General features: G+C 44.7%; 1 protein-coding gene across 2 annotated transcripts in view; it reads right to left on the reverse strand.

The window, feature by feature from the left end:
- The window catches only part of METTL14 (methyltransferase 14, N6-adenosine-methyltransferase subunit), a 66,943-nt gene that overhangs the window by 22,591 nt on the left and 27,617 nt on the right, over window positions 1-16,735 (reverse strand). Inside the window, exons 10-11 of one of the 2 annotated variants that reach the window (XM_006259659.4) lie at window positions 9,400-9,610; window positions 1,190-3,007 (exon numbers count right to left, since the gene is read on the reverse strand). In XM_006259659.4, coding sequence (XP_006259721.3) covers window positions 2,694-3,007; window positions 9,400-9,610 — 525 coding nt within the window. In that variant the 3' untranslated portion in view covers window positions 1,190-2,693. Of the gene's footprint in view, window positions 1-1,189; window positions 3,008-9,399; window positions 9,611-16,735 lie in introns of those variants that run through there. The other variant, XM_059722097.1, reaches the window with a different exon arrangement.

A 16,735-nucleotide genomic window follows, 5' to 3' on the forward strand; every position in this document is an offset into this window, starting at 1 on the left:
GCTCTGATTGGAAAGCTGGATGACAATTAGTAATGGGATACAAAACTTTTCATCTCAGGATGCCAACTCAAATGCAGCCTAGGTCAACAGTGATCAGAAGTTATGAGATAACAGCATTTTCATAGACTACATGAAAAAGTCTAATTTCAGTTTCTTATGAACAGAGTCAGCATCACAACGCCAGAGGACTCATGAGCACATGTGAACAAATTACCACATTTTGACTAATCAAGGACTGAGCACATATGAATAATGTACAACCTTGTCACCTGTTCTGGCAATCTGTCCAGATTCACTGGTGTGACACCACAGGGCACGCTGTCTTTTCTTCAGGTGATATTCAACAATGTCTATTTCTCTTGTCAACACAATTAACAAGTAAGGCTCAGGTTGTCTGTCTTCCATTAACCTCCATGAGTACAGTGTGCATCCAAGAGCAGATATGGCCCCAAGAGTGACTGGGATATATGTATTGCTTGCCTTACCCTATTCTAACTACTTCAGCTTTGCAAAAATCTAAATGCAAATCCTAGCAATATAAAAGAGAGTTTTACTTTCAAAATTATTGAATTACTGTAACTTTATGTACATCATCATTTTAAAATCTTAACCAAGTTCCTGAACCCTACCATTCCAAAAAAGAGACATATTTTAGTTGGTTTTTAAATTAAAGTGCAGTATCAGGGATGCATTGCTCCTTATCTGTAGAATCACTGCTCCCTTTCTGTCTGAATACTTGTCCCATAGCACTTGATCTTCAGTTACAGAGAAATGCATGAGGAGAAAGAATCAAAGGAAGAAAGCACCGGGTTAATAGCCTTTCCTCCTCCATTTGCAGAAGTCTGTTCCAGTGGTATGGGAATGTCATCTGTAATGCAGAGCTTGTCCAATATTTACTTCCAAAAACACATAGCATGAGTATGATACAATCAGGAAAAATAAGAACTGTTTTCAGATTATAGCGTACAACATCTATTAAACACTGTTTCAAATATAATCGGCTCCAAGCATCACTGATAATTAAATGAGCTCCTGACATTTACATTTTAAGGGTTCTGTCTCTACTGCAAGTCACTCCATCTTTGCAGATATGACCAGAGAGAAATAAAAAGTAAGCAGGGGAGATACTGATTCACCACTCACTGGGTATTTACTGTAACCTCTGACAAAGTCTGCAGAACCTCTTGAATTAAAGTAATAGCTTGCTTTATTTAATGTTAAAATTCCCTGAGATCTCACCCAGCAAGGCAGTAAGAACTCCCTGTTCCTTTCCTGAAAGCTGAACTGTCAAAACAGAAAACCAGAATGCCACTTTAAGAGAGAAGTAGCATGACCAAAAAAAAAAAAGCATTTCAATAAAACCAAAAGAAAACCAGTAGTTAATAGGAAAGGTTTATCAAAAAGAGTACTCAAATAAATGTAACTTCATCACTTTACAGGGTACTATTTTAAAAGTTGGGCTTTAGCAACTGAAAAGTACCAGAGACTTAGAGACGTATTCTAGTCACTGCAAAGTCCATAGCAAGAGTCCCCTGGTTTTGTTCGTGTGTCAAATATTGTAAACAGCTTTACAGGTCTAGCTTTTCTAAAAACAAATAAATGGAAAGCAGTTGTGCTTTTCCTTACAAGCTGTATGCTGGAGCAGACCTCCTATAATGCATACTCACCCCCACATCAGTTTTTAAGAACTGTCAAACCACAGAACCCTGTTTACACAGGCAGCATTTGTCCAGATTTCTCTGGAAAGATATTTTCCTCATTACAGTGTTCTTATCTTTCCCCTCCATCATAACTTCCTCCCCACCGTACATATTGAATATATTTTGCAATAAAACTTTGATTTCTCTAGGTAAAAAGAAGACCATTAGCAGGCAGTGGGTGAAAACCCTACTGAAAAACAATCCATGCCTAAGCAAACAGAGGTTCTGGACTGATTACAGATGTCAGTCACTTTTTGCTTTCCATGAAGCATTACAAGTGACCACATAAATAGGGTTTGTTAACCAAAGATTAAAAAAATATTAAATACATATGACAAGTCAAAAAATACTAGAACTGCTCTCAAAAGTGGTTAGGGAAACGTAAAACAAATAGAAAAAAATAGAGCTCTATTTATTCAATATTATTCCCGTAAGTTTAAGAATATAAGAGAAGATGGAATAAATGCCATTATGGGCCCACAGCAGATTTCTTCACATTCCTTTCTAGCAATTTCAAGTCTATGTTACTGCCATGCAATTGAGAATGGCATTCCTCCGCAGTGGCATGTTAACATTGGGAAGAAAAATGGCATTGACAGAATGGGAGGGGGAATGCATTCAGTGTTTATGAGGAAAACAATTAAAAGAAAAAAACACCTTGAAGTCTGAAAAAGAGCAAAGCAGACAACTCTTCTTCAATCCTATATGGGGTTTGAGGAGACAGCCCAGCTGATGCTTCCTCTTTGTTCTGATCACCTTCCAGGTGAATGAAAACTGCTAGGAGGCTTTTTGGTCAGTGCCATCAAGTGCTGCATCTTGCCTCCAAGTGAAGTGATTTCCCAGATGTGGGAAGGCAGAGTATTTGGGACTGCTTGAAGGGAATACAATCAATTGAAAAAGTCATGTAGGCCAAGACCCAAAAATAATTCGCCTCAGCAGAAACAAGGCTAAAAAAAAATATGGAGAAGGGGAGAACTAAAGACTCAAATGTAATCAGCGTGCCGGGAAACCTCCCCTGTGGGTACCTCCACGGCCTCCTCTGAATCCACCCCTTTCACCCCGGAAGTTAGTTCTGTTCCTCTCTCTGCCCCTTTCTCCCCGGCCAGCTGAAGTTCCACCTCTGCCTCCGCCCCGGGGAGCTCCACCTCCCCGGTCTGACTTCGTTTTGGGAGGTGGCGATTTTGGTCGAAGTCTCTCGATCTCTTCTGTACAGCCAGTCAGATGAGAATTTGGAGCAGTAAAGTAGGATGCATATGTCTCCGCATTAAAGTTACTGTTTGTGAGGGTAGGTCCCACAGTCAGCCAGCCTAAAGGAAGACAGACAGACCATTAGCCAGAGTAGCATGATGGACCGTTGTGCTTCAAACTGTCCTCTCACAGGTGAATGTTAGCTGAAGCACTTCATAGATAACAATTAGGGTTGTGTGAAGCTTCGGGTGCTGATTCGATTCGGAGGAGATTCAGCCTGATTCGGTGGCTGAATCTCCAAATCGGAATCAAATCAGGGGACCAATGAATTGATTCAAAGCGCTCTGAATCTTGGGAAAAGATTTGGAGAGCTTTGATGATTCGAGCAGTCCCCCGTGGCTGCAGCAGGGAGCTGTAGCCGGTCTCAGAGCTGGTAAGTAGGGGGTGGGGAAGGGAGGAGTGGGGAGGGGACCATGGGGGGACCCCTGCCAGGCCCCATCCCTTGCCCACTCCCCCATGGCTGCCCTGCCTACCCCAGCTCCCAGCCCTTAAAAAAAAAGCCCCACTCACCAGGTGCTGCCAGGTGGGGGGTGATCCCCACTGCCCCATGCTGCGTGGGGGGCTCTGCCACGAGCCCCCCAACCCCTCTTCACTCCCCCAGGCCCGCCACAGCTGCCCTGCCCACCCCAGCTCCAAACCTTTAAGAAAAAAAACCCAAGAAAACCCCCAGAACTCACCATTCCTGAAGTGGCCTTGGGGCTTCAGGGGGCTCATGCAGAGCCTCACGTGGCATGAGGCACCGGGGATCGCCCTCCACCAGGCAGGAACTGGTGAGTCCAGGGTTTGGGGGGGAGGGGGGGGTTCTTAAAGGGCCAGAACTGGGGCAGGCAGGGCAGCCATGGGGGGGGGGGTCTGGGGGAGCAGGAAGCTCATGCAGAGCCCCCCCACACATAGTGCTGGACAGTGGGACACAGGGGGATCACCCCCCACCAGGCAGCACCCACTGAGTTGGGGCTTCCCCCCCCACACAGGTGCCGGGAGCTGGGGTAGGCAGGGCAGCCATTGCCGGGCTGGGACAGCAGGTGGGGGATGGGCCTGGCTGATTCAGAGATTCGGCAGCAGTCAAATCTCCAAATCAGACTTGGTCAAATCAATTTGGGACAGTGATTCGAATCACCGTATCGAATCACTGTCCCCTGAATCTACTGAATCCAAAGCGAATACTAGCCGCTTTGCACAGGCCTAATAACAATGCTTTCTGCAAAACAGCTTTATTAGGTCTGTAATATGATGCCTAGAATATCTGCAGAGAAGTCACAAACGTGTAGAAATGTTAACATTTCAGTTTGCAGTTTATCAAAGAATATATGAGCAGTCATATATGTGAATCTCAAATAATTTATGTAAGGCTGTAAATACCATTCTAGGAGAGGAGTCACCATAAGGCCAGCTGGGAGGCTCAGTACATACTTTATTTAAAACAGATGAGCTAAATGATTTGGTACCTTTCCCATTACAAGGAATTCCTTGAAACTCAACTTCCAGCTGTGTATCACACATTAATAAGAGACGTGTGCTAGCAACCAGGGTCACAAATTAAAATCCAAGCTATAACACCTATCTCCTGATCTTTGGAAAGTTCACTAAACCTCTGCCTTCATTTTCCATGTATTTGGAAAGGGACAAAAACTTAAACTATTAGATATGTACATCATGATGCTCTCTGAGGAATCGTTAGTAATGGCCTGCAAAGCACTCTGAGGATGAAAACTTCTGCCTGACTGCTAATTATTATTGGCCAGTGAAATCATTGGGTTACCAATTGTTTCCAGTGTCCAAACTAACAAAAAAAGAAAAGAAAAGATGCCACTGGTGTTCTAGTGAGACAATCATAATGTATTTAAAACATACAATACAGTTCTAAATAACATGTATTTTTATCATGAAGAGCCCAGCAGATAAATCTTACATGGTATTAAAGCATATGAATCTTTGCAGTACAAACCATGTAAAGGAGCCTCAGCAGTACATTATTTTCTTTCTTGAAAATATATCACTAATCGGGTCAGGACTGATACCAACACTAATATAATAGTCAAGGATAGTTAAGTATAAAAGGATAGTAAAGTATAAAAGGAGCTGTAGTCTTTTTACTTATAAATTACTATTTTGGGGACCAGTTTAGAAAACACATTATTTGCCCCGTTTGCATTGTTGTCCTTCTCACTCCAACTGGAGTAAGAGAAGAGTTGTTTTAATTTTTATATTAGCAGCCAACATTAGCTCTCAGAAATAATAATGCATCATTTATCCAAGTGGTGTGCTTAGATATTCCATAGTTTTGACTAAACAAGATAATTCCTATTAGCCCAACATACTTTGTAACAAAAATTGCTTAAAGAATTTAATGTTAACTAAGATAGCAGCTTTGAAAGGTCTCACTTCATACTAGAGGTACACCGATACATCAGTCCAATATCAGATTGGTATCAATATAAAGAAAATTGGCTGTATTGGAAAATCAGCCCATACTCAGGAAGAGAGTAGCAGAGCCCAGAAGTATGGAGAGCTGCATGCAGCTGGTAAGTCTGTTGTGGTAGAAGGGGAGGGGGGAAGGAAGAGGCATGGGGGCACAGAGGCATGGGGGCCCCCTGTGGTGAGGGAGGGGGTAGGCACTGCTCAGCTGGGGCAGGATGGGGCACAGGATGGAGCTGCATGCACCCCGGGAGGGCACAGGGAGGGGTGTGCCCCCAGATCTACATGGGGCAGGGCTGCAGGCTGGAGCCAGCGCTGTGCCAAGCTATTTTAGGTGGAGGCTGGGCTCTGGGTGGGGACTACAGGGGGTGCTGCAAATTTTGCCATAGCCCCGCTTCCAGCAGCAACACTGACACCTGCCCAGTGCAGCCCCGGCTTACCATCCTGCCTCCACCTGCGTGCCGGGAAGAGCCGGGGCTGCACTGGGCAGGCGTTGGCATCAGTGCTGGGAGCGGGGCTACAGCAAAATTTGGGGTGGCTGCAGCCCCCTCCAGAGCCTCTACCCTGAGCCCAGACCCCCCCAAAAAGAGTCCAGCGCAGCCGCGGCTCCAGCCCGCAGCTGCAGCCCACCCACCCCACGCAGATCCAGGTTCTCTCCGGGGTGCAAGCAGCGGTGGGAGCTGCTCCCCCCACCACAAGCCGTGGCTCCGCCCCACGCCCTGCTCTGGCCCGGCTAGCCAGATCCTGCCCCTATCCCCTCCCTCATCATGGGGAACGCTGATCTGCACCCCACACTGTACCTTCCCCTTCCCCTCCCCTTCCACAATGGATTTACCAGCTGCACGCAGCTGTATCGGAAATCGGATTGGTATCAGCCGATATGCCTCCTTTAAAATCAGCTATCGGCCTCTAAAATCTCGATCGGTGCACCCTTACTTGATACAGCAATTTCTTTTTTAAAAAAGCATGTTATTACCTTGAATAGGTTCTTCAGCTCATGTTAAAACTCACCACCCTGAGACCACGCATCACAGTCAAGGTGATGGCATTAAAAGCAAGAAACAGAAACAGCCTATTTTAACCATTTTAGGAACCATGCCAGATGGCAACCTAATACAAGTACAATCTTTTTGTTAAATCAGTAAGTTTGCTTCATCAAAATCCACTTGATACTGGGACCTCTTCAGCTAAAATTGTACCTACAATTGATGTTGAAATTAGTACAAGTTATGTTCAGGAATGTGTTCTTTTATGGAGTTGATGTTTGCCTAGAAAATGACCTGTGGAAGTTTCCATAACAGTAGAAACGTGCAAATCTCTCCTACTTGCTGGTGTCTTCTAACACAAGCATGCAGTAGATAGTTTTTGACTTTGAGTCAGCACAAGGACATGTCTTAAGGTGCCAGCCACAGCAAGCTCATCCAACTACTCAAATTTGAATGGGTTTAAATAAATACAATCAATTTAAAAGAAGAATTCTTGTTTCTGACAAGATATAAATGGCCTTCATAGTTAACGTATTTTATCTAAGCAATGAGATGTATTCTAGCTCAGCAACGAGAAAACAAAACTTGGAGCTGGCTAGAAGCTGTGGTAAAAGGTTGGTCTTTCTCTCTTTCCCTCTAAAATCAACACCTGCCACAGACTTTCCAGATTCAGGGCCCTTGCAGGGGATTGCCTGGTTAGTGATGTGAAAGGAAAACTGTTCTATTGGATTTGAAATATATCACCTGACTTGGGAACACTAGAAATGTCTAGGAAGCTCTTCAGGCTATTCTCATGGATTAGATTTTACAACCAGCAGCAAGTGCTGTTATTTTCCATCTGGCACATGGGAAAGAGATTTCACTGTGGGGTTTCCTATTTTTATGTTTTAAAATGAAATCTGACAACAGAAAACCTAGAGAATCTGCTTTTGAAAGAAATAACTTGTGTTTCAGTTTTCCACTGAGAGTCTGAACAATTTAAGCATGGACATACTCTATTAAAGATGCTACAAAAAAGTTTGTAAGCCTAAATTTACAGCAGTTTTGTCACAGTCCCCAAGTGGTCACCCTGGGAACAACAGCAGAAGTTACAGCCCTAGAATGAGAATACCTTCCATGCATTGTTACGGCAAGGTAAGGGAGGGGACATCCTTGGACTGAGACTTTGTGGGAGATATATCGGAGCTTTGCATGTGGGTTTGAGTTATACATACAGGGTTCAATCTCCCATTTTGCTTGGTAGTAAACAGCTATGTTACTGTTGTGCCTGAGATGCTCTGCCAAATGGTGGAATCATAAAAAAGCAGGGCTGGAAAGGACCTTGCGAAGTCATCTAGCACAGCACTCTGCTTGAGGTAGGATGGTTTAGATAGGCATGAGCCGCGAAAAGTGTTTAGGATCATAGAAGAGCAGAGCTGGAAGGGACCTCACAAGACCAATGCCCTGGTCAAGCCAAGATCATTCTTGACTAAACCATCCCATCCAAGTGTCTCTCCAACCTGCTCTCAAAAACGTCAATCCCAGAACTTCCCTAGGTAGCCTGTCCTAATGCTTAACTACCCTTGGTGTCAGAAAGTTCCTCCTAATCTCCAGCCTAAATGTTCTCTGCTGAAGCTTAAGGCCATTGCTCCTAGTCCTGTCCCCTACAGCCAGAGAAAAGCACATCTCCATTCTCTCTAGAATCGCTCTTTAAGTATTTGAAGATTGTTATCAAATCCTCTCTGTTTTTTCTGGACTAAATAGCCCTATAATTCTTTCAACTGTTTCCTCATAAATTTTGCCTCTGAGGCCCCTAATCATTTTTGCTGTTCTACACTGGACTTTTCCAAACTGTCCACATCCTTCTTGAAATATAGGGCCCAAAACTGGACAAAGTACTCAGGTGAGGCCTCGTCAGTAGTGAATAGTGTAACCTATTCTTAAAAACTTTGTAAAAACCTTTTTTTTCAAATGCCAAGAACAATGCCCAAAATGTAAAAAATACCCTAACGTGCCACAGGAAAAACAGGGGGATGAGGCCACTGTCAATATTTTGCCACTGCAGACAGGAAGTAGTTTGCTACATATGCTTAAGAGATCCAACAAGGATGATTCTCCCTATGCCTGAGGACTCTGTTTGACAACTGTTGAAAGACCTTCTGTCTAACAGATCTTATGTTCTCTGGCTAGATGAGCTTCATCTTGGAGAATTCACAAGGAAACATAATTTAGGCTACATGTATCTAACCGGATCTTGAAAACGTCCAAGAATGGAGATTCCACAGCTTCCCTAGGTGAGAGGTTCCCAGGCCCGGTAATGGGCCATGGTGGGTTGCCTGCCAAGTCATGGCTTCTGTCACCGACAGTCACATGCAGGGTTAAAACTGGGCAGCAGCGCAGCCCCGGGAGGCAGGCAGCCAGCTCTGTGCACCCTGTCCCGCTCCCGCCATGCCCAGTGAGGTGCTGCCCGCACAGCAGGTACTGGGGCCTAGGCCAGGCTGGACCAGGCAGGACCCCCAAGCCCCATCTGCAGCTGGGGGGATGTGGGCAGGGAAATGTTCAGGGCAGAGGACGGGGAGTTGCCTCTGCTGCTTGCTCCTAGGAAAGGCAGCAGAGCCCCTTCTTCCTGGGCAGCCCCAGCTAGGTCCCCCAGGCCACTGCCTGCGCAGCCCCCTCCCTGGAGAGTCCCCTGGTGCCTGCAGCTGCGGTACTTCAACCTGATCCAATCCTTGCAACCTCCACACCATGTAAAAATTACATTTAACTATGTAAGTTAAATTTAAATATATAAATTAGTCTGTTTGCCAGTCTGCAGTATAAAAAATGCTCTAGGTAGCCTGTTCCAGTGCTTACAAAGTTACTCCTAATCTCCAACCTAAATTTCTCATTTCAATTTGGTCAGAGTCACCAAAAATACTTTGCAAGGTACACGTAATGTTAATACGGTAGCACTGGCATGCATGAGACCCTTGTCTCAGCATGTGCTTTCTGAACTCATGACATTCTCTCTCATACAAAGGGAAGAGGATCAAGTGAACACTAGCTATATTGACAAGAAACAGGACCCCTACCTGGGCGGATAGTACTATCCCTTCCGAAAAGGTGAAGCCGTCGTCTTCCGAGGCAGAAGTGTTCGATGATGTGAAAGATCTCTACAGGTTTTTCTATGTTGCCAATTTCAGGTTCTTCTGTGATAATTAAGTCAATATCAACATTAGCATGAATGAAGTCACCATCGGTACTGCGGCGAACTGTTCCTTTAATTCCCATAAGGCAGTGCTCCTAGATAGAACAAAAGAGTATATTAAGTGTCTTTTTACCTAAAGGGTACCCCCAGGGGCAGATCCAGAGAGGGTACAGGTTGCAGCCACACCTGCTTTTTGGCCATGCAGCAAAAACACCATCTGGGGAATTTTTTAAGTCCTGAAAAAGGTAAGAATGCCCTCCCCTCTGCCTTTCCCCACCATGCTCAGAAGATCTCACACCCCCCTACCCCTTTCTTTACCATTCCTCATTTCCTTGCCTGCTGCTGGTCTCTCCACTGCCTTGAGGGTGAAGGGAGCTTCAGAGCTGCTCCAGTCAGATTGTGCAGGCACTGGGCTCAGCCCGGGACAGCAGCAGCAGTGTGCGGGCAGCTTCCCCTTCCTTGCCTGCTCTCCCCAGGTGATCCCAACCACTGGCGTGGGAGCAGGCATAGCGAGTCGGAACCTGCCCACCCGCTGCTGTCCTGGGCTGAGCTCAGCCCCTGTGCATCCCAGATGGAGTAGGACAAGAGCTCACCCTCTTCCCCAAGACAAGAAAGGGACACTGGCAGTGGCAGGCATGGGAGGGGAGGAATGGGAGGGGACATACCTCTGAGCAGGGAGGAGAAAGAAGGGGTGACTTTTTACCTTCTTTGAAACTTAAAGGAAGTCCCCAGCTTCTGCTCCTGTAGATCAGTCTGTCCACCCCAGTGGAGGGGAGGGGATGAGGAGGCAGAGCAGGGAATGCAGCAACCTCTGATTGCTGCTCCTGCACCCCACTTTGTAAAAATTTGGATGCACCTCTGGGTCCTCCTATATAGTATACACATCATTTAAGTGCATAGCCTTGAAACCAAAGAAAACCCAGGTAGCATGCTTAGCTGGACTTCAGGTAAGCAACATCTAACCCCAGAACTTTTTCCTGCCTAGGCCGGGGATCAGACTCGATGTTCTGCTGAGGTCCCTTCCGACCCTAGCATCTATGAATCTATGAACACGATGGTGCTATGGGATGATGATGCCCCAACACTGATTTGTGCTCCTCTCATTTTCAAGGCTTCTAAGAGTGGCTGCAAAGTTTTGGAGCTGTAAACACAGCGCTGTAAAACAATGTTCCTTAAGTGCACAGATGTGTCAGTGCTGTGGTATTCACAGCCCTCAAAATGACTACTCATTTTTCAAGCTCTCCTCATTTTCAAGGCATCTAATAGCAAGCAGCCTTCTGACAGCTGCTTCCCCTTGACTCTTTCTGGAGCAGTTAATGTAACTACAAAGTGGACGGATTCAGTTACAGTTAAACTGCAGTTAACTACAGCACAATTAAGTTACCATATTTCATGGTGTATAGGTTGATGCAGAGTAGAAGTCAACCCCATTTTTCTGATCCAAAAAGTTAGGAATTTCGTAGATCCAGCATATAAGTCAACCTAACTTTTTGATCCGAAATACACTCCTGTGTGCTCTCACTGCAGGCTGGATACCTAGGGGGTGGACATGTGCTGCAGTGCTGCTTGTGGGGGACAGGGCAAGAGCTGGCATCAGCGCTTAGCTGGTATGGCCCCATCCCCTACGAGCAGTGCTGCCTGGGCCATGCCAGCTGAACGCTGAACTCAGCACCGTTCACATGAGAGAGGGCCACACCAGCCAAGTGCCAAGACCGGCTCTGTCTCCTGTGAGTGGCGCTGCCTGGGCTGCACCAGCTGAGTGCCGAGCCTAGCCCCATCCATTTCAAGTGGCACTGCCAAGCACCAAGCCCAGCGGCACTCGCAGGGGCTGGGGCTGGGCTCAGTGCTTGGCAGTGCCAGTCACAGCACATAGGGCCAGGCTTGGCACTTGGCTGATGTGGCCCCATCCCTTGTGAGCAGTGCTGCCTGGGTCACACCAGCTGAGGGCTGAGCCCAGCACTGTTCACAGGGGACAGTGATACAGTATATAAGATGAGGTTGAATTTTAAGAGTTAAAAATTGGGCTTCAAAACTCAACACTATGAAATACAGTACCAAGTAGGCAGCAAGACTGAAAGATAATATGCAGTTAAGCAATTTATGCACTTAACCAATATAGTGATAATGGGAACTGGTTACAATATAAGCAACTGGTGTGTCATGCAGTGAAACACATTTTGCACTCATACATAAGTGGAGATATTGCAGAGATATACCACTACAGTGCAAAAAACTGAGGGCATCAACTGACTAAGACATAGTACAATTCAAGCCAAGGGCTCAGGACAAGAATTCTTCATAAAAAGAGGAGCAGCGGGGGATTGATGGCTGCATTCACTACTCCACAACAGCAATTAATGCTGTCACCACTCTCCCACTGTCAAATTTATGGACCCATGAGAAGCTCTGTGGGCTAAATGACTATTTCGCAGGTCAGATCCGACCAGCAGGCTGTAGGTTGAGCACCACTTGTCTAGACCTTGTGAAGTCATTTCCAACCTTATTTCTGTATGATTCTAATACAAAAGGGATCTAAGGTGAAACTATGAATCTGCAGAGATGGCTTCTTGAATTCATCTAAGGCAGGGGTGGGCAAAATGCAGCCCACAAGCCAGATGCGGCCTGCCACAGGGCCCCTAAAAATTTTAGAAAATTAATATTTATCTGCCCCTGGCTGCCTGTCATGTGGCCCTCGATGGCTTGCCAAAACTCAGTAAGTGGCCCTCTGCCCAAATTAATTGTCCACCCCTGATTTAAGGAGCACAAACTGGTACTCTAAATGGTGCTAACTGAGAAAGCAGCAAGTTATTTTCCGTATTGTTTGCCACAAACATTAAGAAATCATGTTAGTGTAGCTTGTAAAAGCAAGCTTCCAAATTATTCTTTTCTACTGCTGTAAACATAGTCAAACTATGCAAGAGGGAGAAAAGTCAGTCATTTACAGAGCATTTTTATAATATGCAAACTGGTCTCCATCTCCCAATTTCATGCTGGAAGTTACCATGATGCACTAAAAACAAAATCAGTGCTAAATGACTAGTGTAGCTCAAATAAAAAAAAACAGTTTAAAGCTTGTTGAATTAACTGTATCTTGCACTATGTCTTTCTTTCTTCATAACATAATAGATTGATGAAAGTGACTAACAAAGGATATATGAATGGAGAATCGTCATAATTGATACGAGATGAAATAAGGGCTATACTGTACATACTAATCTCAGAGTTTTGTTTTTGGGAGTACTAAACTCAAATGAGCAATTTTCCTCAGACCATAAACCACTGATTTACTAAGCACCACCAGATGGTTCTCAAAAATAGCAGACAAGAGTATATAATCAGTTCCAGATTTTTGGCAGAAATTTTAGAGTTAGGGAACAAATATCAAAAGTAAAAACACAAAGTGACCTATACTGAACTTACTGAGAAGCACCTTACTTTTAGGCTTCTCTGATCCCTAGTTTAGTAGAATGAGAGTGCAAAGATGACCACAAGGCAAATCACCAATGAAGCTGGGAGTGGCAAACCTGTGTTTTAACACTATCATCTGCCAAAAACTAAAATTAAAGAAGTATGGGGAATATGGCTTCTAAACATCCCAGGGTACTATTTTGCAGTTATGAGAGTAAAATTTCAGTCAACAGAAAGCTTAGCCTTTTATTTTTAAATTCTGGACATTTGATACTGGACAATAATCAGGAAACATGCTCTTCTTCAAAATGGTCAGAGAAGATCCACCTGGCAATCTGAATGATCAGAATAAAGCTGGCTGCAGTTATCCTGTTTTTTCTTGTTACATTATCAATTCTGATAGTTTTGTTGCATATATGTGACTTGGGCCCTTGACACATTCACAACAGATGTGATGGAATCTAACCCACAATTCTAATGATCATGCATTCTGCCAGGCTACACGCCTGGGCTCCCCCTACACCAACAAGATGAAACCAATCAGCGGATTGTTAACTGGGGCCAGAAACCAAACTGGTCCCTGGTCCCATCTGACTACCAGCTTGGCACGTTGTCTTGAATTTGAGAGTTGTCTTTGTTTTGGGTGAATATGGTATATGCACATGTGCATTTCTTGCTTAATTCTTATTTTACAAGCTGTTCATAAGAATAGGCAATTAAAGCATTAATGTCATAAGATTTATTTAGGCTTTACAGACCTGTTATAGGAAGAGTGGTAGGTTGTTTGGGTGCTAATATTTAAAGCTTTTCCTACTTGCTGATGCCTAAGGCCCCCTAACATGTTACATTTAAGATGCAATATGCAGATTAATTGCAGCTTGAATAGTAACCAGCCACATGTGCACCCCAAATCAAGGCATGTAATGCAGCAAATGAACCACTAAGTTATTCCACATTCCATATAATGGGGAATAACTTTATGGCTTGTTTGTATCATGCTGTAAACTAAACCTGTGGCTGGGACCTGTCAAAACTCCACTTGCCGCCCAGCTGGGCTGCACATGGTGTTTATACAGCTTCCAGTGCACAGGGAGCTATAAAACCATGTGTACCACTCAGCTGATTTTGACATATCCTGGTGCATGGGAAGGCCAGCATTAGGCTGTTGCAGCCTGTCATTGGGCTCCCCATACACTGGGAGCTGCAAAAACCCCATGTGCCACCCAGCACCGTGGCATACATGGTTTTATAGTGCCTGGTACATGGGGAAACAGGCATTGGGGTTCTGCTTCCAGTCCCCCAGTACTAGGCTCCTCCTACACCAAGAGCTATAAAACCACGTTTGCCATCCAGCTGAGCAGCACATATAGCTTTGACAGGTTCTGATGCATGGGGAGGCTGGCACTGGGCTGCTGCAGCTCAATGTCAAGCTCTCTGTACCCTGGGAGCTGTATAAACCTTGTGCACTGACCAGCAGCATGGCACATGTAGTTTTATGGCTCTTTATAGACAGGGAGACTGGAAGCAGAACCCCAATGCCTGTTTCCCCATGTACCAGGCACTATAAAACCATGTATGCCACGGTGCTGGGTGGCACATGGGGTTTTTGCAGCTCCCAGTGTATGGGGAGCCCAATGCCAGGCTGCAGCAGCCTAATGCTGGCCTTCCCATGCACCAGGATGTGTCAAAATCAGCTTAGTGGTACACATGGTTTTATAGCTCCCTGTGTACTGGAAGCTGTATAAACACCATGTGCAGCCCAGCTGGGCGACAAGTGGAGTTTTGACAGGTCCCAGCCACAGGTTTAGTTTACAGCATGATACAAACAAGCCATAAAGTTATTCCCCATTATATGGAATGTGGAATAACTTAGTGGTTCATTTGCTGCATTACATGCCTTGATTTGGGGTGCACATGTGGCTGGTTACTATTCAAGCTGCAATTAATCTGCATATTGCATCTTAAATGTAACATGTTAGGGGGCCTTAGGCATCAGCAAGTAGGAAAAGCTTTAAATATTAGCACCCAAACAACCTACCACTCTTCCTATAACAGGTCTATAAAGCCTAAATAAATCTTATGACATTAATGCTTTAATTGCCTATTCTTATGAACAGCTTGTAAAATAAGAATTAAGCAAGAAATGCACATGTGCATATACCATATTCACCCAAAACAAAGACAACTCTCAAATTCAAGACAACCCCCTAATAATTAGATTTCATACATGGAAAATTCCACATACAGAATCTAATTATTGGAGGGTTGCCTTAAATATGCCCCCCTTGCTGCTGATGTGGGGAAAGCAGAGGCAAATGAGGAAGCAGCAGAGAGAGAGAGGTGGTGGGGAGGCAAGTGGCATGTGGAATAGTTGGCCAGAACCCTATCTTTGCCCCCCTCTCCCTGCCCCTCCATTTGCTAACCTCAGCTAATGTGGGTGAAGAGGGTGCCTCAGAGCTGCTCCTGACCTACTCCTGCCATGCACTGGGGACTTGAACTATGCACAAATCAACTGGGTCAATCTAACATCAGACCAGGATGCAGACACTGAATTTTCTGATGTTATAAAAGACTGCTTCCTGGAGCAGTTAGTCCTGCAACTTACAAGAATTTGGTGCCAAGGGGAAGTGTTACTGAGCCACTGGGCAATAGTGACTGCAATGCAATCGGGTTTGACCCCGATGTAGGAGGGGAGACAAAAAAATCTACAACAATAGCCTTTAACCTTAAAAAAGACGACCACCAAAATGAGGAAGCTAGTTAGACAGAGGTTAAAAGGAGCCTCTAAAGAGGTGAGGAACTTGCAGGCAGCATGAGAACTGCTTAAGAACATCACATTGGAGGCACAAAGCAAAGGCATACCGCAAATCAAGAAAACAGAAAGAAACCAAAAGAAGCCTAACGTGGCTTAAATGGCAGAGTTGAAGAGGTAATTTGCAGAAAAAAAAAGCTTCTTTCAAAAAGTGGAAGTCAAATCCTAATGGAGAAAACAAAAAAGAACATACACACTGGCAAATCAAATGTAAAACTGTAATAAGACAAGCAAAGAGAGAATTTGAGGAGAAACTTGGTAGGGACACAAAACTAACAGTAAAGATTTCTTTAAGTACATTAAAAGCCAAAGAACTGCCAGGGAGTCAGCTGTGCCCTTTGGGTGATCAGAGTATAAAAAGGATGCTAAAGGATAACAGGGCCATTGCCAAGAAACTAAATGCATTCTGTCTTCACTGTGGAAGATTTTAGAGAAATTCCGTCACCAGATCCACTCCTCTCTAGGGACAACTCAGTAGCTGACACAAAATAAAGTTTCAATAGATGAGGTTGTACAGGAAATTGATAAACTAAACAGTACCAAATCACCGGGACCTGAGGGTGTTTGCCCTAGAGTCCTGAAGGAGCTTAGATTGGAAATTGCTGAACTCCAAACTGTAGTATGCCACTTATCACTAAAAATAGCCTTGGTACTAGAAGACTGGAGGGTTGCCATTGTGACTCCATATTTAAAAAAAGGGGACGTAGGGACCTACAGGCCAGTGAGCCTAACTTCTGTTCCTGGAAAACTGGTACTGGAAAACAATAATAAAAGAACAGCTCAGCACATGGATGAACATGACTTGCTGGGGAACTAATCAAAATGGCTTGTCAGAAGGAAATCGTGTCTTACCAACCTAACTAGAGTTCTTTAAGGGTGTCAATATGCAGGTGGATCAGATGAACCAGCTGACATAGTATATTTGGACTTCAAAAAACCTTTGACAAGGTTCCCCATCAGAAGCTCTAAACTAAATTAAATAGGCACAACATTATAGGGA

This window comes from Alligator mississippiensis, chromosome 2 (assembly GCF_030867095.1).
Source record: "Alligator mississippiensis isolate rAllMis1 chromosome 2, rAllMis1, whole genome shotgun sequence".
NCBI lineage: Eukaryota > Metazoa > Chordata > Crocodylia > Alligatoridae > Alligator > Alligator mississippiensis.